General features: G+C 49.5%; 1 protein-coding gene and 1 pseudogene across 1 annotated transcript in view; one reads left to right on the top strand and one right to left on the bottom strand.

The window, feature by feature from the left end:
- The first annotated feature begins 6,517 nt into the window (after positions 1-6,517).
- Positions 6,518-10,221, top strand: LOC121835713 (annotated as a pseudogene).
- Positions 10,222-11,458: 1,237 nt separating this feature from the next.
- Positions 11,459-21,657, bottom strand: part of LOC8038594 (GAS2-like protein pickled eggs) — a 484,840-nt gene continuing 474,641 nt past the window's right edge. The window contains exons 4-5 of the mRNA XM_042290727.1: positions 15,539-15,620; positions 11,459-14,872 (exon numbers count right to left, since the gene is read on the bottom strand). Coding sequence (XP_042146661.1) covers positions 13,681-14,872; positions 15,539-15,620 — 1,274 coding nt within the window. The 3' untranslated portion in view covers positions 11,459-13,680. The remainder of the gene's footprint in view (positions 14,873-15,538; positions 15,621-21,657) is intronic.

Genomic DNA, 21,657 nt, shown 5'->3' with positions numbered 1-21,657 from the left:
GTGACATTCTTGCGCGGCGCGACACTGCCTACGTCACGAGTACACGTTCTTCCGGGAGCAGCAACGCTCGGGAGAGAGAGAGCCGAGGCGGGAACTCTCGCGCCTTCTCGTCATATTTGGCGAGACGTTACGGGAACCGCTGCCGCAGCCGGCGCTGCCGCCACTCTTCGAAGGAAATAGATGTAAACACAACCAGCTCGTCGCCGCCACCGCCGGGAGCGGATCCGCTCCCGCGACAGCGGATTTCTTTTCAGGTGTAAACGTACCATTACACAGAACCAGTGGCGTCACTAGGGGTGCGGGAGGGGGGGGGGGGGGGGGCGTCCCTGGTGCAGTTGCGGAGTAAAAGGGGGGGGGGGGGCACCGCCTTGGATGCTGCTGACCCTAGTGAGGCCACTGCGTAGAACCTCTTTTGTATGACGAGCTTCAAAACAGGGGATCCGGCCATCGTGACAGGGCGTTTCGCCGTGTCGCACTGATAAGCACGTAACTGCAAAACTAAATAAAAAAAAAAATTTTTTTGTCCCCTTTGGGAGTTGCCCTGTCACAAATAATTCGTGCGAAAGCAGCTTTTCTCTCTTCCCCATCACCTCGACAGCTAAAGGACGGTCCAAACCAACCCGCAAAACTGGCGGAAACGGGACTCGGAGAAATCCGAGAGAGAGCAGTGACGTCAACGGTCACGTGAATGCGACGTTTTGCGTTTTCAAAGTTGAAAATATTGAACTTTTCCCGGCCCCGGAGAGTTCGGGAGAGCCCCTCGGCCAATCAGGGGAAGGCGGTCCACCCTCCTCACCCTAATCGAAAACCTTGAGCGGGGCGGGGTGGAGCTAGGTGGTGTTGGGGGAGTGCTGTTGGCGCTTCTCGGGAACACTACAAAAAAAAAAAAAAAGAAAAAAAAAAAAGAGAAAGGAAGGCTCAGGAAGCACTTGCTTTTGTTATATTCTCCCCATAGGCGTTCTTCGGGGGGGGGGGGGGGGGGGGGTATCGGGGCTCGTGCCCCTCCCCCGTAGAGCCCGGGGGGGGGGGGGGGGGGGCAAACTTCACCCTCCTGGGTCTGGGCCATGATTTTTACCGAGACGCTGTTTATGTGCCATGTAACGAGCTTTTGCCCCTTTTTTGACAAAATACATGGGAAATGGAACCCTATAGCGTGCTTTCGATCGTTAGCTTCAATCTCCAGTTCTGGCCGAAAGGTAACGCGCAGACTTCATTGTACTTCATACACTGCAGGATTTCCTGTTTCACGAGTGGAGTTGGCACATTTCATCGCCGCCTGGCACTCAGAACTAGAACGCGCATTTCCATTTACGGCAACTTCCAAAATGCCAACACAAACCACACACGCGAGCGCAGAGTGACACTACGATATTTTCGCCGAGCACAGCGGTGCATAGGGGGGATGTGAGTTTTGCTGCCTTCTGCAACCGCGGCAGCGCCTCGGTATCGGCGAAGCCATTAGAGAGTTTTAGTAGATGGTTCCGATATCTCCGATAGCCCCGATAACGATACTATGCATGCGCAATGGAGGCGGTGGCGGAGTATCGGGATATCGTTATCGGAGTCATGGGAACGATCTACTAAAACTCTCTAATGACAGGCAGATATTTTATCTGGGTAGCGGAGCAAGAGCGCGTTGGGCGCCTTCTCTATTAGCGGCGAGATGTTTTGGTGGCGCCCTCCTATGGTTCCCCCTTGTGACGTCATTACCTTGCGAACAACAAGTTCGATGGTGTTTGTAAATAGCATGGTGGAAGCCTGAAATCATTGCGCTCTCAAAGCAACACTGCCAACACCGCCGAAATTAAGGTTCTTTCATTCCTCTTATTTCCGTCGATGGTATACCCAGAGCCTTTTATACTGGGAGAGTTCGGCGGTTCTTTGATCCAGCCGCCAGTCTGGCAGCACTGATCAAACAGTCTGGCAACTGTGCGCATCCGCCATGATGTGCCTTGCCGTCTAGCTTGATTGCACCTTTGCATTTAATTGCATTATAATTATAACCTTAAATTGCAAGCTTCACCCTTGTTTGGTGTAAGGCTGGTGGCGGCTGATAAAACCCGTTTGCCCTACTGACTCGAGCCGGCAGTCGGCTCGCTAGAGACCATGGAGCGAGAGACGACGATGAAAATGATCGTTCAGCGCTGCGCTCTACCAGACGTTAGATGAAAAAGAAATGGGGGGCTGCAGTGCCGTTGGGTGCTCGAACAACGCGAAAAAGCGGTTCAGGATGTACCGGTTCCCGCAAGGAAAAGAAAACCGCGCAAGGCACAAGATCTGGGAAACCAAGAAGGGCTGACTGGAAGCCGAGTTCTCGATTGTGCGAGGTAAGTTTATGATTAACGTATGATTAACGTAACGAAATGCTTGATTTTTCGACTTTCTCCTTACGCCAACAAAAGCGCAAACGGCAAAACCTACACGCGTATACATCGCATGTCAATGGGGACCCACTCGCCGGGAGGCACATCATGGCGGAAGCGGCGCCCGCTGAGTCCGCTAGACCTAGCGGGCCGTAAGCCCCTCCCACCCGCCGAACTCTCCCAGTATAAAAGGCTCTGGGTATACCCTTTCCGACGTCATAGTCAGCTTTTGGGCCAATCGTGGAAGGCCGACCACAGCGACGCTTTCGGCCGCGCACGTCGCCAATACTCCGTTTCACCTTATGTTGTACCGCAGCGAAGGCTGGAAGCGCGAGCTCATAGCGTTGACAGCTGCCCTTACTGCACGAGAGCTTGTGCCGCCGAGATCTGCCCCAGAGCAAGGAGCTCGCGCTTACAGCCTTCCCTGCCGTACAACATAAGGTGAAACAGAGTATAGCTTTCAGCTCACAGGACCGCTCACCAATATACGGCTCTGCCGCTCACCGATGTGCAGCGCCCCCACGGAAAATGGGAGAAGTTCTTGTTAAGTAACGATGGATTTTGTTAGAAATAAGTAAAGTTTGTTTTAGAAAAGTCTATCTTTCTACAGTTGCGTCGGCATCGTTTTATTTTTTTTAGCTTTCTTTGTGAGTGTCGGCGTTTTGGAGGGAGCATTTGCGGGGGCAGAGCGGCCGGGAGTGGGGAGCGGCTTCCCCGCGGTCGTTAAGAAACGTTTCGGGTTTCGGTAGTCCGCTCGGACAGATCCCTTCTTGCAGCTGGTTGTGGCTTTTAGCCGAATGTGCCTGTATATAGAGGGTTTCGCTGCTTAGTGTAAAATTGTCGCTTTTTGCCCGATGCAATAACTTAGCGGTTGGCGCCAGTCAGACTGGAAAAATTGCAGAGAACAACCCTACAAGGAATTTAGGTTTGACGGTTACAGCGACAGGATGACAGCTCGCCGACCATTGGACGACAGTGTACCACGTGGGAGTGGTGAAATTTGAAGTGATTGGTCCATCTCTGGAGGGAAAGGAGGCATCTACGAGGCTAGAAAAGGGCTGCCGAGAGGGTTCTCGGGGGAATTCGGCTCTTGAGACTGGGGACTAAAGTACGGGGTTTTAATTTTGGAAGTTTTGTATATTACCGTTGACTTGTCGTTGTGTTTTCAAAATAAACGTGGCCACACTGGCCACCGTAAACCTACCAACGTCGTAATGTGTCCAGCGGGATCGAACAACTTTTAGTTTTTTTTTTTTTTTTCTTATTCGACTTCCCGGGGGACTACCATCGGGCGAACACCATCATCGGTCGTCACCATCCTGACCGGGCCCCTTCCCCCTCGGAAAGTTGACTGGCACAGTCGACAGGATCCTGCTGACTTCCTGCGACGGGCGGTGAGCGAAAACGACGGCATCAACGGGGGCAGGCGGAGCGTACCTGGGCTCTATGCGACAAGTGTTTCGTCTGCTGGATTGCGGACAAGGGTCGCGTCTGCTGGACTGCAGACAAGGGTCCCGTCTGCTGGACTGCTGACAAGGGTCGCTCCTGCCGGAGTGAGGACTGTGGCAATATCCACGTGAGAAGCCCGGGGGGGTACAGTTACCCAAAGAAGTTGTCTGCTGGACTGCGGACAAGGCTCGCTCCTGCCGGAGTGAGGACCGTGGCAATATCTACGCGAGAAGCCCGGGGGGTACAATTACCCAAAAGGAGTGGTGGCAGCTGACAGGTGGTCCTGGGCATCATCTACGTCGGAGAACAGGACGACCTGTGGCTTCACCTGCGGACCGGCGAAGCATCTTCAGCGAGCGGCGACAGAATATCGGGGCAAGCCTCAAGAGAAGAGTCGAGATCGTCGCTGCAGTGCTGAACTTCGTTGTGGTGCCGGAAAATTGTCGTTTTTTTTTTTTTTTTGTGTGTGTTTTTTTGTTTGTTTTTTTTTCTTTTCGGTGAACGAAGAATGAGCTGAGACTTCCAGACGACGGGCATGATCGCCAGGCCGAGTGGGGACACTGCGGCAAGTGGGTGGCGGCGACTGGAGGAGCAGCTAATTGGATTTTGCCAGGCAACAGTGGGTGAGTCCCATTCCCGTTTTCTCCGAGGCTCACCATGACCAAAGAGGCTAGATCGAAGACCCCAGGGTCTTCCCTCAGTGGCGCCAACTCGGAACCAGACGCTGGCACCAGTGAGGGAGGACCGCCAACAGATTCGAATGACCTTAGTGCTGAGATAACACTGATGAGACTAAAGATAGAACTCGAGAAAATAAAACTGGAGCAGCTCAAAATAACGGGGCAGCCTCATGAAGAGAACAATCGGGGTACGGGGGGAGTCGGACGATATGCAAAGGAGCTACGTGCGGTGCTGGCGCCAATGCCCGAGACGGACACATTGGTACCTGCATGGTTTAAGGGCGCGGAAACAATGTTGGCGAGTTGTGAGATTCCACAGGACCTACACGGGGCAATCATCCTACCTTTTCTAAACGAGAAAGCTAGCGCCGTGGTGGCAAACAGAGCAGAGGGACGGGTATTGAAGTACAAGGAGCTACGAGACATTATCCTCGACGAGCTCAGGATGACTCCGGACGAGTACAAGCGGAGGTTTAATGTCGCGCGCAAACAAGAGAACGAGTCGTGGGCACAGTTCTCTACAAATCTTAATACTATGTATGGATACTACATGGAGAGCCGCAAAGTGGAGACACTAGATGATTTACGGCAGCTGACCATCTCAGATCGCCTAAAGCATGCCATGCCGGATGATGTACGCGCCTACGTCCTTCAGAACGAAACCAAAGAATGGCTAAGACCAAAGGAAGTGGCGGGACTTGCGGAGAAATTTGAGGAGAGTAGACACAATCGAAACTGGAGGCCCCAGAGGCCGACTGAGAGGCCACAGGTGAACTTGCGGGGTGGGCCTGCGAAAGTTGGGGGCGACCAGCGAAGGATTGAGAAACCCCGACCACCAGGGTGCTTCGCGTGTGGGAAGCCTGGGCATTTTAGGCAGCACTGTCCTGGATTAGCGCATAGAGCCGTGGACTCCGGGAATAAATCGGCCTCCGCGGGTCTGAGTGCAAGGGCAGCGCTTTTGCCGCAGTCACGCGACACCCTTGAGACGGCGGGGACGCGCAGGCCTGGGAAAACAGGTTCGGGTATAAGCTGGGTACAGCTTACGGCAGGGGGCACACCCTTCTCTGCCTGCTTGGACTCGGGCGCTGACATAACTGTCGTGAGGCGGGAAGTGGTGCCCGAGGGGTCACGCAGGCGGGGAGGGGGAGAAATCATGCTCAGAGGTGCATTCGGCCAGACGGTGACGGCAGAGCTGAGGTATGTGCCGTTGGGGCTGTGCACCGCAGACGGCGGGACTGGCCAACATGTCGCCGTGCTGTGTGCGGTAACGGAAAGACTCGCGCAGGGGGTGGACGCGCTGCTGACTCCGGACGCCTTTGAGGAACTTACGCGAGCAAACGCTGAGTCTGCTGAGCAGGCAGAACAGGTGCAAAGGCTGGAGGCAGAAATCAGAGCGGAACAGGACCACGTCTCCGGCGATCCCCCTTTGGAGTTCGAGGAAGTGGTAGAGGGCATTGATTCGGCCGGGAGCACGTGTGATGTAGACTTGGTCGAGACAGTTACGGAACGGAGCGCGACCGAAACGGGGTTTGTAAGCGAACAGAGAGACGACGGCTCGTTGCAGGGCTCGTGGGAACAGGCCCGAAGCGGCACGCATGGCATGTTGATTGAAGGTAATTTGTTGTATCACACAGAACAAATCGACGGGAAAGAATGCAAACAGCTGGTGCTCCCGAAGCCCCGTAAGGAAGAGGTGTTACAATTGGCGCACGACATGCCATGTGTAGGGCACTTCTCACAAAAGAACAATCGAAACTGGGAGCCCCATAGGGCGGCCGAGGGGCCACAGGTGAACATGCAGGGTGGGCCTCCGGAAGTTGGGAGCGACCAGCGAAGGGTTGAGAAAACTCGACCGCAAGGGTGCTTTTTGTGTGGGAGGCTGGGGCACCTGAAGCAGAACTGCCCTGGAATAGTCCATAGAGCCGTGAACTCCGGGAACAAACCGGCCTCCGCGTGTCTGGGTGTGGGGGGTAACACCTTTGCCTTGGTCACGCGAGACACTTGAGACGACGGGGACGCGCAGGCATGGAGAAACAGTTTCGGGTATAGGCTAGGTATAGCAAACCTTTTTTTTTTCTGTTCGCGTTTGCATTTCCTTGCCTGTAGCCAACGTTAATTTTTTTTTTTCTGCTTTTGTATAAATACTGGTCATGGTGCAATCTGGAACGTACGGGTTTGGGTCTCACCGGACTGTGTTTGCTTGTGTGTGTGTGTGTGTTTTTTTTTATATGTTGTTGGTTTTCCCTGTCGCCCAACAGATTATTTTTTTTTGTCAGGGGGTATAGCTCCTCTGTTGCTGTTTTGTTTTCGTATGCTACGCGTCTGTCTCGAAAAGGGGGACAGATGTTGCGCGAACAGCAAGTGTACTTGCAACATTCTTGGTGGGGAGGTGTTAAGTAACGATGGATTTTGTTAGAAATAAGTAAAGTTTGTTTTAGAAAAGTCTATCTTTCTACAGTTGCGTCGGCATCGTTTTATTTTTTTTAGCTTTCTTTGTGAGTGTCGGCGTTTTGGAGGGAGCATTTGCGGGGGCAGAGCGGCCGGGAGTGGGGAGCGGCTTCCCCGCGGTCGTTAAGAAACGTTTCGGGTTTCGGTAGTCCGCTCGGACAGATCCCTTCTTGCAGCTGGTTGTGGCTTTTAGCCGAATGTGCCTGTATATAGAGGGTTTCGCTGCTTAGTGTAAAATTGTCGCTTTTTGCCCGATGCAATAACTTAGCGGTTGGCGCCAGTCAGACTGGAAAAATTGCAGAGAACAACCCTACAAGGAATTTAGGTTTGACGGTTACAGCGACAGGATGACAGCTCGCCGACCATTGGACGACAGTGTACCACGTGGGAGTGGTGAAATTTGAAGTGATTGGTCCATCTCTGGAGGGAAAGGAGGCATCTACGAGGCTAGAAAAGGGCTGCCGAGAGGGTTCTCGGGGGAATTCGGCTCTTGAGACTGGGGACTAAAGTACGGGGTTTTAATTTTGGAAGTTTTGTATATTACCGTTGACTTGTCGTTGTGTTTTCAAAATAAACGTGGCCACACTGGCCACCGTAAACCTACCAACGTCGTAATGTGTCCAGCGGGATCGAACAACTTTTAGTTTTTTTTTTTTTTTTCTTATTCGACTTCCCGGGGGACTACCATCGGGCGAACACCATCATCGGTCGTCACCATCCTGACCGGGCCCCTTCCCCCTCGGAAAGTTGACTGTTCTCCTCTCACGCGCGCTCTTTTTTTTTTTGGAAAAACATCGGCAGGTCGCACCAACAGGGGGAATCAAGTGGCCGTGGAAATAAAGCCCCTTGATAAAGGCGTTTTTTACAAGTACCGCCAACCATTGTTGTGGAACCGCGCGAGACCCGTGCCACGAGCGGGTGCTCCGCCACCATTCGCTTCTTAGGACCGCTCACTTCAGTGCTGCGCCGCCATTCGCTTCCAAGGGCCGCTCGAGGTACGGGTCTCGTGCACTCGCGCATTTGACGTTACTTGCACGACAAACGCAAACATATCGAGGGGCTTTACGTGGAAATGGTATAGACCTACTGCAATATTACCCAAGCATCATGGGAGAATGCAGGGATTGGTGTTCCATGCGCCGCGCGTGCTGGCCTTCCCCGTATAAAAGATTCGAAGAAAATAACCAAAATAAAGCGTTGACGAATGCGCGTGCAAGACGCCATTTCTTTTACGTATTTGTTTTAGAAAAGTTACTACTGCTGAGGCCAGCACGTGCGGCGCGTGGAACACCAATCCCTTCATCCTCCTTGATGCTTGGGTAATATTGGCGACGTTCGCGACCGAAAGCGTCGCTGTGGTCGGCCTTCCACGATTGGCCGAACGGTGAGTATGACGTCGGAAAGGGGATTATCATCGACGGAAATAAGAGGAATGAAAGAACTTTAATTTTGACGGTGTTGGCAGTGTTCCTTTGAGAGCGCAATGATTTTAAGCTTCCACCATGCTAATAACAAACACCATCGAACTTGTTGTTTGCATGGTAATGACGTCACAAGGGTAACCGTAGGAGGGCGCCACCAAAACATCTCGCCGCTAATAGCAATAGGTCTATTACCGCGCTCGGCCGCCGCACTCGTGGAAGGCGCTGCTGGAGGGGGGTGGGGGTGCGGTGCGGCCGCTTCACGAGTGCGCGCGCTCGGCAACTTCAGCAGCGGCGAAACATTGCCGTTTACGCCAGTACACCGCAGTCGAAACACCGTGAGTCGAACTAAGGGAGCGGAAGAACGGCATTCATTCGTTCGCGTTCATGTAAGAAGTGCTTAGGTCTCCGCGGAATTTTTTTCTTTTAGGCAAGTTAGTTACTTTATATAGTGAATTCATTTGAGACATGCGGCGACCTTAAATTTGTATTATATGTCACGTTTTTAATCACTTTCATTCCATGCATGACGTCACGTTTCACGCAAGCGTTATGGGTTTGAAATTCCCCCGCGCGGTCATGTGGCTGTGACGTCATGACCCTATTGTCCAATCCTGGTTTTTGGCGCACGCCACCGATGCCGGCTTTTCTGCGACACGAGCTCCTTAGAGCTATCGCGTAAAAACATTTCAGAGCAAAAAGGGCAGAACTAAAGTGGCGAAGCGGGCGAGTTGGTTCATGATATAAAATTTAAAAGCGCTAACAAAGACGAGGACAAAAAAGAAGTGCTTAGGTCTCCTTTTGGGAGACCTAAGCTGTTTGCTGTTTGTTGCTGTACGTAAGGGCATCGAGGAAAATGGTGTTGTCGGCTTCCAAAACGCTTGTGGTGTAGGGTTGGATGGCTTTATGGAACTTTTGAAATTTTACTTGCAGTTCACCTTCATTCTTTTTGAGGGCGGTTATTATGTGCAAAAAGCAGGCATTTGTATAGGATCTTGCGTCGCCCCTGTCCTTTGTGACATTTTCTTAGCCAACTTCGACCGAAATGTTCAGATTGGCTTGGAAGGGAAACAAGTGTGTAGGGTTGTCCGGTATGGGGATGACTATTTGGTGCTATGGCTACGTTCTGACAACCTTTTGACGCACCAGGTTGTTGAGAGTGTGTTAAAGGGGTACTCCGCCGATTTTTGAGCTACCTCAACTAACTATATTTTCTGACTCCCCGGCCTTTACCCTTTCTGGTATGCTATTTAGTATCGTGAAATTCACAACAGTTATTGCGAAATCGGCAAATGAAAATGATGCAAAAACAAACATTCAAATATACCCGCCCTTTTCAGGGCCGTGAGGTCAGTGGAAGGTAAGCTTGCCAGTCGGGCGAGCAGTTTAAAAAATAGAATATGCCAATCATTTTTTCCGTGCTGGAGCGCAGGGACTGGAGCAAGCTTCCAAAGCATTCATTTGACACCATGAAACTGCTTCGAATCAGTTGGGAACAAATTCTACTGTCCAAAGAGTGAACCCCTGCACTTCCACTGACGTCACTTTTTCATTGTTGCCAGTAGAGGCTTTCAGTTTGAAAAACACGGTGAGGACCAAAATTGTAAATTCGATAACTTCGTGAAAAAAAATTATTTTGACCTAATATTTGGGATACTACTTTGGCGATGTTGTTTGGCGAGTTTAGCAAAATTTCAAGCAAATCGGGGACCATGAAGAAATCGGCGGAGTACCCCTTTAAAAGTGTTTCATGACAACTGAAATGGCTTAAAGTTCACTTACGAACTTCCGGACGGCCAGTTTCTCCAATTTCTAGACTTGAGACTGCAGTTCACGGGAAACCATGTGTGTTGGAGTTAACACCCGCGCTCCAAAAAGGGAATCCTCGCCTACGATTCGGCACATTCCAAATTAGTAAAAAGGGGTATTGCTTCGTCTTGTTTCCAGGCGGCACTTCAGAAGTCATGCCATCACGTTATGCGTGACAGCTCCAACCGGCAGGTTAGTCGACTTAAGATGCCGGTTATCCAACATCACTTTTGCTTGGAGTTGCCGAGACGCTGCTGAAAAAGATCAAGGGCAAATCTGAGGTAAAAAAAAACAACAAAAAAAAAACGAGACCTCAGGTCATCCCCTACTTGCAACAAATGTCACACAACTGCAAAAAGGTGGCAGAAGGATTTGATGTGCCGCTTGTGTTTTCGGCGCCATGTAAGTTGGCACAATTATGCCCACGAATTCAGGAAAAAAAGAACGTCGCGCGCTTATGCACCGTCAATTATGCCAAAGGATTTGCAGATTGTAACGTGGGTGTGGTGTACAGAATACCGCTGACATGCAGTAGAGTGTACATTGGCCAGACAGGACGGTGCGTAGATGAGAGGATGCGCGAGCATGACCTGGCTCTGTGCTCAACACTTGCCTCTTCATTGCAGAGACTGTCTGTGCCAGCCCAACTTTCAAAATACCACGATCGTGGGGAGGGCTCGTGAAAAAGCTGCGAGGGAAGTGCTTGAAGCGCATGCTATAAAGAAAGAGGGTACTGAAGGCTGCATCAATTAGCCGTCAATTTTTCTGCACCAAAAAGAGGGTGATTTCATTGACACGTGGTGATGAGTGACGCCACTGAGTGATTCAGTGTATTTTTGTTGGAGGTTGTTTGCTTTAGTTGTTTTTAAATAAATGTTCAGTTGAGAGTAAGCGCTCGTACTGTTCGCCTTCCTTTTTTGTCCTCGTCTTTGTTAGCGCTTTTAAATTTTATTTTGTTACAAAAAGGGCAGAGTTATCTCACAAGATGTTTTGCTTTCAATATCATTACGCACTTGCAAACTTAAAGGGAGCTTACTAAATACAGTTTGAATCACAGTTACCGCCATTTCAGGTCTGGGCTGGGAACTTATCAGGAATGTTGATAGTCTATTGGCACCATATGGTTCGTTTTCTGTAGGTCTTAGGAACGATAACACTCTTACGGTAGTACAAAGAAACAAACAAAAAAACTATACTACCTCTTTAGGCACCAGTGAATACCGGTGAAGAGCGGTGCCCGCCCCTTCTCTCTGCATGACCTCTATAAAGCTGACACAGTGACACGTTGTTATAAAACAGAACTCTTTTATTTACATTCTACAGCTGCAAGATAGGTAACAGCGAGGCACATATAACATTGATAGTAACGAAGTGCACAGTAAACTTCACATCGTATATGCTCAAGCCTTTAATGATAGCAGCGAAGACATGCGAAGTAACAGGGGCGCTTTGTATCGCGGTCCCCGACTAAGTGCTCGCGACCCTCACTCAGCAGGCTGCCAGGAGGATCAACAAGTGCACCTCTCTTCCGCCTGCCAGTAGCAGCTCGTAATATATGTATATACAAAAGAAAAATGCTAGAAATAATGGTTTCCTAAGCTCGGAGGTCTAGTCTGAGATATCGTAAGGCGTGTGGAAGAGGTTCTCTCAGTTGAATTCTTCACCTATAGTGTTCGAGTTTGTATGTCCCCATCTATTACGAAAGTTTACAAGTACATATATATTCTTTATATATTTTATCTCAGTCAATAATATGCGCCATATCTAATTTTATCCTACATTGATTCGATAACAGTATGAGCCCATGTGGAGTCGCCACGAAACGTTCTTGTTGCAGACTAGAATGGTATGCAGCGAATTTTAGAGAATGGAAAAAAAATGTTCTTAAAAAATAATGAGAGTGTAATAAAACGATGAAATACATAGACAATGATTATGTTGTCCCAACTTAGGGGGTAGAAAACTTCATGAAGTTAGATGCTGCGCTGGTTGTGGCTTTTGTCTTTACAACAAAGTGTTATCGTGCTTTTTTTTTTCTTCTTTTTTTTTTTTTTTTAGCAGTTCAGACTCGAAGTTTGATTTCCTGCCATTACATTTGCTTTGAGTTCGCACTTCGCTCCATTTTTGTTTTGTTTTCAAAATAGATGTCAAAATATATCTACACAGTTTATACATACTTAGTTATCGTTACTCGTGAATCAGGAGATATAGCTTGCTTTCCAAATGAACTTTATGCTCTTGTGCAGGTGTTTATGTTCACTAGGTCATGTCTTAATCGCTTCGATATACTACCGTTTAATTGCTTTCTTTCCTTCAATCTGAAACGTACTCAAGACTATATTTGTCGGTGATATTCATGCGGATCGACATCTCCTAGTCTACCAGTGGTCAGCTAAACCGATACCGCCAGAGGCACTGAACGTTCCCAGTGTACCGAAACTCCCAAGCTTCGCTTCAAAACCGAGTCGCGGCGTAGCAGTCGCGATCCCCAATATGGCGCTACCCTGTGCGGTCGAAGCGAAGCGCGTACAGTGTAGCGTTCGTTCTCATGTGAGCTCTTCAATTCACGTTCCTGGTTCGTGGCGACACTGGTTTGTTTTTAAAAAGTTATTTCCTTCGTTCCGAGCGGTGCGTGACTTGCCCCTTGCTGTCTCGTCTCTCTCGTCTCGAAACACATCGAAATCGAGTGTTAGGCTTAGCGTCTGAGGCGTGGAGTTTGAAACGCAGCACCAGCGCAACCGTTCGTTACTAACTCATCGATGCCCAGAGCTCCCACGCGTGCGTACCCACCATAGCCGCAGTAATGCAGAAACGATTTGCATCCGTTCTTTTGTTGTTTTGGGCCGATCCACAAAATGGCCGACTGATAACTTCCGCCACAGGCTAAACCAGCCAATCATAACTGGATTCTGCGGGACCTACTTCCGGTAAGCGGACTGAATGGAATTCGGTACTCTTAGAACTTTCAGTGACTCTAGATACCACCTAGAAGACAAGACATGCACGTCATCGTTCCTGGATCCCCGACCGACCCGCCCCAAGCTGCAAACGCGCTGAAGCTCAACGAGAGGCGCCGCAAAGTGGCAGACGCGTCCATCTTGGTGTCACCAAGTGCTTGCGTCGCAATAGTTCTGAGACGCTGCAAGACGCGCTGGTGGCGCTTGTAAACCCACTATTTATTGTGTTGTTGTTATTTTTGTGGAAGGGGGCGGGCAGGTATTGCTTTCTGGGTGGTATTGGAATAAACCAATGACGGATGGCAGCCAACCAATGGCTAAATGACCACTGACACGAGCTTTCTGTGCGAAAGCAGACCACTGCCCTCGTCCAACTTTGTTCGCAGTGTGGTGGTTTTTGTATGCCTGTTGGTGGGGAAAACGTTTCGGAAATAACAATCGGTGCTTTGTGCGCATCGCACTGAGGTATATAGTCTCAGGCATTCGTTAGGTCGTTTGGGCCTCCGCAGTAAACGCATTCGAGAGCTATACACTTTCACTCTAAAACGCAAACTCAATCCCTGTCGTAATAAGTAGCCATGGGAATCTTGGAGCCCCGCCTCCGGCAAGGAGGGCTGCAGAAGCCGTCCGGTGACGTGGGCGCCGTGTGGGCCATCCTAGGGCCATCGTTCGCACACCTGTCGTCCTCGCCGTGACATTCGCCAAGCATGTCGTGCTTGCCGATTCCTTCGCGGTACCGTCTCACCATCCACTCCATCTTCTTCAAGATCTTGTCGTCGGAATCGAGGTCCTTGTCCAAGAGGAACTCCTGAAGCAGGGGTGAGATGACGTTGGGCCTCTGGGACTTGGTCGGGCTCGCGCCGTTGGAGGCGCTTCGTTTTGGAGACGTAGAAGGGGGGCTGAAGAGGTCAGCGCTGATGGCCGGCCTGGAGGAGCGCTGCCGGAAGGCCCATGTTTTGTTGCCCGAAGCAAAACCGTTGTCAGCGCGGGACGTCCGCACCGTTGGAGGACTCCTCCAGGAACACCTGGCCACAGTTCCGCGGGTCAAGAAGGCCTTGTCGTTTGTCATACTGCCCTCGCTGCTGTGGGACCGCGACCTCGGCAAGGTAGCCAACGCCGCCTCCACAGATCGCCGCCTGGAGTTGGCACTTGGAGGAGTGGATGACTGTCGCAGTCTTCCGTTCGTCTGGGGATGGGCTGCGATCCCGTTGCTGTTGAGGGTTTCGTTGCTCACGGCTCGATGCGGTGCAGCTAGATGCGGTATCTTGGACTTGGCCGTCGTCTGTTGCTTGGAGCTGCCGTTTGTAAGGCCCTTGGGTGCCGCGGAACCGTTAGTTTTGGCCGGAGACACTGGCGGTGCCACCGAACTTTCGTCGGCAGATGTTGTAGAATTGGTTTCCGACAGGTCGTGTGCCAGGCCGGAGTCTGGCCTGTCCGGGGACATCTTCCAGCCGCTGTTAAACTCTCCGTGTTGTGGCGTTCCGCCTCCGGTCTTGGCAATCTTTCGGGGGGAACACTTGCGGGAGCCCGACGTGTTTTTGGCGAAGTCCCCCTCTGAAGTTTCGCTGCTGCTGTCGGCGGGGGCGCCCGACCCGTTGCTGGAGCTGGTCGAGTCGTCGCTGTAGTGCGAGATTCTGGAAGGCGTCATGTCTCTGTCATGCTCGGGAAGTGAGGCGTTGTTGGGCAGGCTTCTGCGGGACATCAGGGGTGAAGTGTTGCCGTACGGGTAGCTCGGTGCCGGAGGTCTGCGAAATGAAAATAAGCGCGATTAGAAAGGATCAGAAATAATGCAAACCTGCTTGGTCAGGTGACCTGACCGTACAGCATAACATCTGTTAGAATAATGCCCACCCTAAGACATACACACTGGTTTCTCTCATACCAAATATTCATACCCATTTATCGATAGAACTAACTGGACTGATAGTATCTTTTTAAATAGGTCAGCCATGTTCCACCAAAGAAAATTAATTACCTCCTAAATAAAGGTATGTGTTCTTCAAAAGCAAAGTTAAAGTCATCACAGGGTATTTTTTCTCTATCCTTCTATCCCCACCCCCTCCCACCCCCTTTTCCCTTTTTCAGTATGGTAACTTCATCAATCCTATCTTCATCAACACTGGTCCATATAAAATAGTTACCGCCCAGCACCCATTCGTTCAATCAACGTTTAACTACGATCCCCCCCCCCCTTTTACGTAGTACTCAAATATCTAGATCACGAATAAAAATATCAACATAGACGTTCATCATCCCCACTCATCGACGTTTCAATGCCAGCTATATTCTTGATCAGATTCAAACATACCACAATTAGCGTACCGTGTAAACGCTTTTTCGTTTCCTTTTTTTTTCTTTTTTTTGGGAGGGGGGGGGGGGCTTTATTTAATAGGAATTTTAATAGGTCTTACCTATTGTATGTGACCTGCATGCTGGGACTTCCAGTCTTCCCCGGTGTCATGGTCAGTTTTGCTGAAGTTGATGTCCGGTGACCTAGAGAAAACGGGGTTTCTTCGTTAGAGAAAACATATTTGCCCGAGGTAGGAGCAAAATTCGCTTTAAATTCAATCATCAATATTGATCAACACTGGGCAGAGTTTAGTGGTTCGTGTGAACTATACTTTCATACGAGGTTTTATTTTTGTCAGGGTTTTTCATTTCCATGGATTCGTGACGAAGAAAGGAATTTGCCATAAAAGTATTTTTTTTAATAATTAACATCCACACACTCTATAACACGAATATGGCATGTTCCAATGTGAATTTGATATTCTTGTAATAAACACACTCGGAAGGCTTTCCGCGCAGTATTTGTTGAAAGGACATGTTTGTGAGGTAGGACCTAAAATATTTTGGAAGCAAAATTTTAAGCCATAAATATTTAGATTACTAAATTTTGAATGAACATTAATATATATTCGTTCTTTTTTCTATGGACATTTCATATCATTAATTAAACGTCATGTCTGCGGAAATAAAATTTATTAACCATTACTCCCAGAAACGTTAAAAGGAACCTCGTACCAACTTCGAATACTCTCGCGACTAGCTATTATCACCAAGAACGAAACCTGAACTATAGTATTCATAATTTCTCACTTGGGACTTTTTGTGAATAAGCAAAATTTAAGCGCTTGCAGTTCCTGTTGCTATCTTCTGTTCTTCAGCAGAGACCGCCGCCAAAGCTACAAGCGCGAGCTAGCCCGCGCACCTGGATTTGAGACGTGCATTTCTAGCGCGAGTGCTCGTTCCGCGGAAGAACGGTTCAAAGCAGCAACCTCGAGCTCTCGTGGTCGTGGCGATAAGATAACGATAAGATAACGATAAGAACGAAGTACATGCGATGACATGGTGCCACACAACACCAGTACCAGTGCAGAAGTAAATGTTCTACTATAGGTCTGTTCGATTCGCCCGAACTGGCTGAACTAGTTCAGCAGTGCAGGAACTGGCGCATTCGATTCAACCGGAAGTTGTACGGCCGCTGCACTGGCGCGTTCGATTCATCCCAGTTCTGAACGAGTTCAGACCCAGTTCCTCAAAATCTTGCACCGGCTCCGGAGTCAGTTCAGCGTCCGTGCAGAAGCAGACGACAAGAGCAGACGGCGATAGCAGACGACACTCCTCGTCCGTCTCTGCTCGCGGTGCCATTTTTTCGCAGCTCTTGCTCAAATGTCTGCGATGTGTAAGAATAACGCCGATACGGAGGTTGCGTTTCCTCTCATTTATGATAATAACGTACCCGCAGTGGACGCGGAATTGAGATTATAACCGAGGGTAGGAATATGATTGATTATGATATTCTGAAAGCGTTTTAGGCACCTGCTCGTGTAGGTTTGGCTCCCGGTGGTAAGTGTTGAAATGTTGGCTCACGTAAATTGTTTCTGTTTGATGCTATGTGGGGATCCAAAGTGTTGATATTCTTCTTTACAGACACGGTAAAGGTATTGCACTCTTGATCGTCCCAGACTTCAGTTGCTCTTGGATGCATACTGACGACTGCGATACATTGCAGATGTCTGGGATTTAGTACATTGGCCCTCGCATGCCCAGTAGCTGAGCATAATACTGCATGCTTTGTCCGCTGGTATCTGTGGACGCCCACTAACGGGCATGAGAAAAACGCCGGGAATCGGAATTGGCTTGGTAGTTCCACGCAGGTCTTTCTTGGGAATCAGAATAAACGCTTCAACTTGACGCCAAAGTTACGGTCGATAACTGTTGTGGCCAAAACGCTATCGTCAGGCCTTCGTCTTTGAGGTGACCGCCACCACTGACTCCCGACGGAAAATCATCCTGATGCCGCGAACCTATCGTCGAAATGCGAAACTCCAAAGACTTGGAGTGACTCTACTATTGCTAAATGAATGTGAAGGACACGAACGCTTAGGGAAACGACAGGAACCGAACGGCCGTTAAAAATGCAGACAGAAACACATTTCGCGCAGAAAACGTTTTTAGTACACTCGAAAAAAAAATATTCACAGAAAAGATTCGGTTATAATACTTTAAAAGAAACACGAATGGTCTCATCAAACCGCAACTAATTAAATGTAGCATACAACGTGGCGTGAAGAAACAAGAGCCAACAGATGCAGACGACACCTTGCGTTTCCGCTCGGAAAGGCGATCACAGCGCCAGTCCTAGCGCGGCGGCTGCACTGGTTCTGCACCGCCGCTGCACGACTCCTGCACTCCTCTGAACTCGGACAGAACTGGTTCAGAACTTCCTGGTCGAATCGAACAGACCTTATGTTGAACCATAGCCTCCTCTATACTGACAAAGCCTGGCAGATCGCCACGAGACGCGGCCGCCGAAAGTGAAATGGTGGAGCGGCAGACAACGGATGAGAGGAGAGTCATGTAACGGGCGCCTCGCTGCGACGAGACGCCGAAACACACTTCTTCCGAGCGATGGAATATCCACGTGCTCCTCGCGTTTCTCTTTCTACTTCGGAGTTCTGTTTGAGCACCCTAAAAAGACTATCTGGCCAGTGCAGAGCGAGTGGTAACCCGAGTCATTTAGCGTGCGTAGCACAGATCGTAACCCCCGAGAGCACACCTTTGCACCACCGTTCAAACTTCGAATAGTCCAATCTCACAGCCAGTTTCATTACGCCACTGCTGCCGCCATGCACCGTGGGGCCTGTGGTCTTTCTGCACGAGCGATGACCCCGCTGAGGGTCGGTGCGTGCAGAGCACGAGGCGGCACGAGCTGTCTCGTGAACTGGCGTCTGCGTCCTATGAACTACAGTTATGGCGGCGTTTCGCAAGCGTCGAACGCTTAGCGAGATCAGTCCAGAGCCGTATATGTAGAGAGTTTGGCCATTCGTTGGGAAGTATAGGAGACAAATGAGGAGGCGCCATTCGCCGAAAGCGGGCTGGGCGTGTTCCAGGGCGTCTTCAGAAATTCGAATGTGACCAGTCTTGTACACGTTACTAAAAAAAAGTAATCGATTACAATTACTATTACTCTTGGCTAAAAAGTATTCAATTAGATTACTTGATTACTCGACGGCAAAAGTAATTGGACATTACTTAAACAAGTAATCGTTACTTTTCCGATTACTTTATTGTGTGAAGACACGTCTTTAGCGCTCATAACCAATGAACTACTTCCAACCTATATTTCACATTTGCACAAGTATCGAGGAAGAAAAACTGGCTCCCTCTTCGTGGTCGTTGCACTTTCACAATGCGGACACAAGCATAGAATTCGTTTGAAGACGTTTAATGATTTGGGCGTTCGCCGGTGTGTGTGTGTGTGTGTGTAGGGGGGAAGCGGGGGGGGGGGGGGAGGGGTTCTAGATCTTTAAGCAAGGATTGTCGCTCAAAGTTTGCATCGCTCATATTATTATTCATATGTGGATGAGCTCGCATGTTATACAAAAAGCAGCAGCTCCAGGATTTGAAACGGATCATGTGTAGTATCCATTAGCGGAAGAGATCGCCCCGACCACTTCTCAACTCGAAACATTGCTTGTCACAAAGACCACGTAAGGGAAATGGGGAAATATTTCAACTGCCGTTGTTATATTCTGCATCCGCTTTATGCATTCTTCGCTTCTGGTTCTCCTACGGGCTGCGAGTAGGTACACTAAGCAAGATTTTTTATTTTTTTTATTTCTGTGTGTGTGTGCATGAGGGGGCTAGTTTGAAGGAAGGACTCACAAAGCTATATCTGCTTCCTCAAACTTCGCCCTGAATGGCCTTTGTCACGCACTGTGGCTTTCCTGGGGCTTCCCACTCCCAGTCCCAGCTCGAAAAAGAAAACGGACATTCCACAGAAACTGTACATAGAAAGAGATTGACCTCGTTTCCTACAGCTCCGCAAAAATCTTCCTTTTTTCCGTTCGAAAAAAAAAAAAGCAAATTTTATTTTTCTAATTTCATAAAAAAAAAGGCGTGTGCCGGGGGGCGGGGGGGGGGGGGGGGGGGTTCCCGTGGACGGTTACAAGTAATTTTATTACTTCAAAAAGTGATCAGATTACTCTTGCGATTACTGCCTAATAAAAGTAATCAACTGATTACAAAATTACTCCAAAAAGTAATCGATTACAAGTAATTTGATTACTTGTAATGCGTACGGTACAAGTCTGAATGTGACCAACCAGAAGCCGGAAATAGTACCCTGGCGGTAGTCGCGAAAAACAAACCTGATAACTGCATTAGAGTAACTCTCGATGGCTGCAAATATGGTACACGTGATGTTTCAATCACGCTCATCCGAAATGATGGTGGAAGAGTGCGACTAGCGGAACGATCGACATAATTCGTACGCCAAGCGCCGAGGGCCGGGAATCTGCCGTCCGAGCGGTCACACTCTGTCCGCGCAAAACAGACTTGAGTGGCGCATTCGTTTCTTACATCTTTCTCCATGATCATGATCAAAACAACACGCGCACCCTATCTTCAACCACGAAAAGTTACTCCACTTAACTCTTACGCGCTTATTAAAACCATATACGAACATACACCTTTGATCAGAACTGTTTCTCGCTACCACCGTTAGGGGATTCTTTTCGGCTTCTGGTTGGTCAAGAGAGCATGCCAAGCCCTCTTTCCGAGTCCGCCGCACGCCCTGCTCTGCCCGCGCCTCCCATTGACCAAACTCTCTACATATACGGCTCTGGATCAGTCCATAGGGAGTATTCACTAGCGGCCATAGTTGTGCACGCGACTGCTGAGCGCGTGTGCTGACGGCGTGCTTCAACAGTCCTTTGGCAACGTGCATTCCACACCCAAGATTGTTAGTCTTAGCCAACGTCACTAGAGCAAGCTCAGTTTCAAGGCCGGTTCAGACGCTTGCGTTTGAGTGCTAATAGGGTGTTTTCGTAGACCGCGTTTCCTCCTCCGCTAAGCCCTCCGCAACGAAGAAGTAGCTACTGCGCCTGCGCGCCGATAGCCTTGGCTGTAGAGTTCCGGGTATCGTAGCGGGTTGCGGAGGGCGTTGCGGAGTGGCGAAAACGGTCTACGAAAACTCCCTATTGACTGTGACACGTAAAAACCAAAAGCGAGTCACCGGCACATCTGTGCTTCGTATGAAGCGTGGAATTCTATTCAAGGAATCATCTTGGCACGCGATATAAGCAGCAGTGATGTACTGGTTTCTCGCAGCCGCAGCGCAGTCAAACGCAGTCAAACGCAACTGTCTGAAGCAGGCTTCACAGCTACGCCTGCGACGTGGGCTCAGTGGCGTTCACGACAACTAGCAGCGCTGCAGTCGAGTCTTACTTCCGGATCGTCTAGCCCGCCAAGTTTGAATAGCAATACTTGAGCTTGGGCGAGTTGGTGATTCATACTAACACTTCACAGCGCAGGGACAGAGATGCACACAAAAATAGATTTCATACACTCAAAGAAAGAACACTCACAATGCGCTGACTCTTAACTCTGTGGTGTATTACACTTCACCCGCATCATCTTTTTTGCCAATATACACATGGAAGTAAAAAAAAAACAAAAAACTAAGGAAGAAAATAAAAAGAAAAGGAAGCTGTCAACACGTTGGTAGCAGACGACGCGCGAGACAGGGAAGTAAGATCCGACTGCGGCGCCACTAGTTCTCGTGACCGCCACCTGGGCCACTCGCGTCCGCAGGCGAGAATACGGAGCTGCGAAACTGAGTTTGCTCCAGTAACGTTGGTCTTAGCAGCCTATCAATGTGAGCTCGTTCTGTGCATGCGCTTTAAATGGCGCCCTCAAATATAGAGTCCAGTGAATACCCCTATTGGTGAGCGGCGTTTGCCAACTTCCAGTTTGTTGGGACATTTCTCTTAACAGATGGAAACGACGGCGATGAGACGCAAGTAAGATAATGGTACGGGTTTGAAACTTCTCCGATCCTATACATATGCGCGAGCGTACGCGCAGCAAGAACGTCGTTTCTGAACGGCGGAGCATGAGAGAACCAGAAGTTCACAAAAGTAACAGGGTAACAGATTCGCCAAACGCCACTCACCCACTAAATTAATCAGAGATACCATGCCATCTTGTCATACCCTAGGATCTCTAAGGCAAATCCGCGTGA

The sequence above is a fragment of the Ixodes scapularis genome, unplaced genomic scaffold, assembly GCF_016920785.2.
Source record: "Ixodes scapularis isolate PalLabHiFi unplaced genomic scaffold, ASM1692078v2 PGA_scaffold1__304_contigs__length_218370807, whole genome shotgun sequence".
NCBI classification, from domain to species: domain Eukaryota; kingdom Metazoa; phylum Arthropoda; class Arachnida; order Ixodida; family Ixodidae; genus Ixodes; species Ixodes scapularis.
The sequence above is the reverse complement of the archived record's forward strand: the minus strand, read 5'-3'. Positions and strand labels throughout refer to the sequence as shown.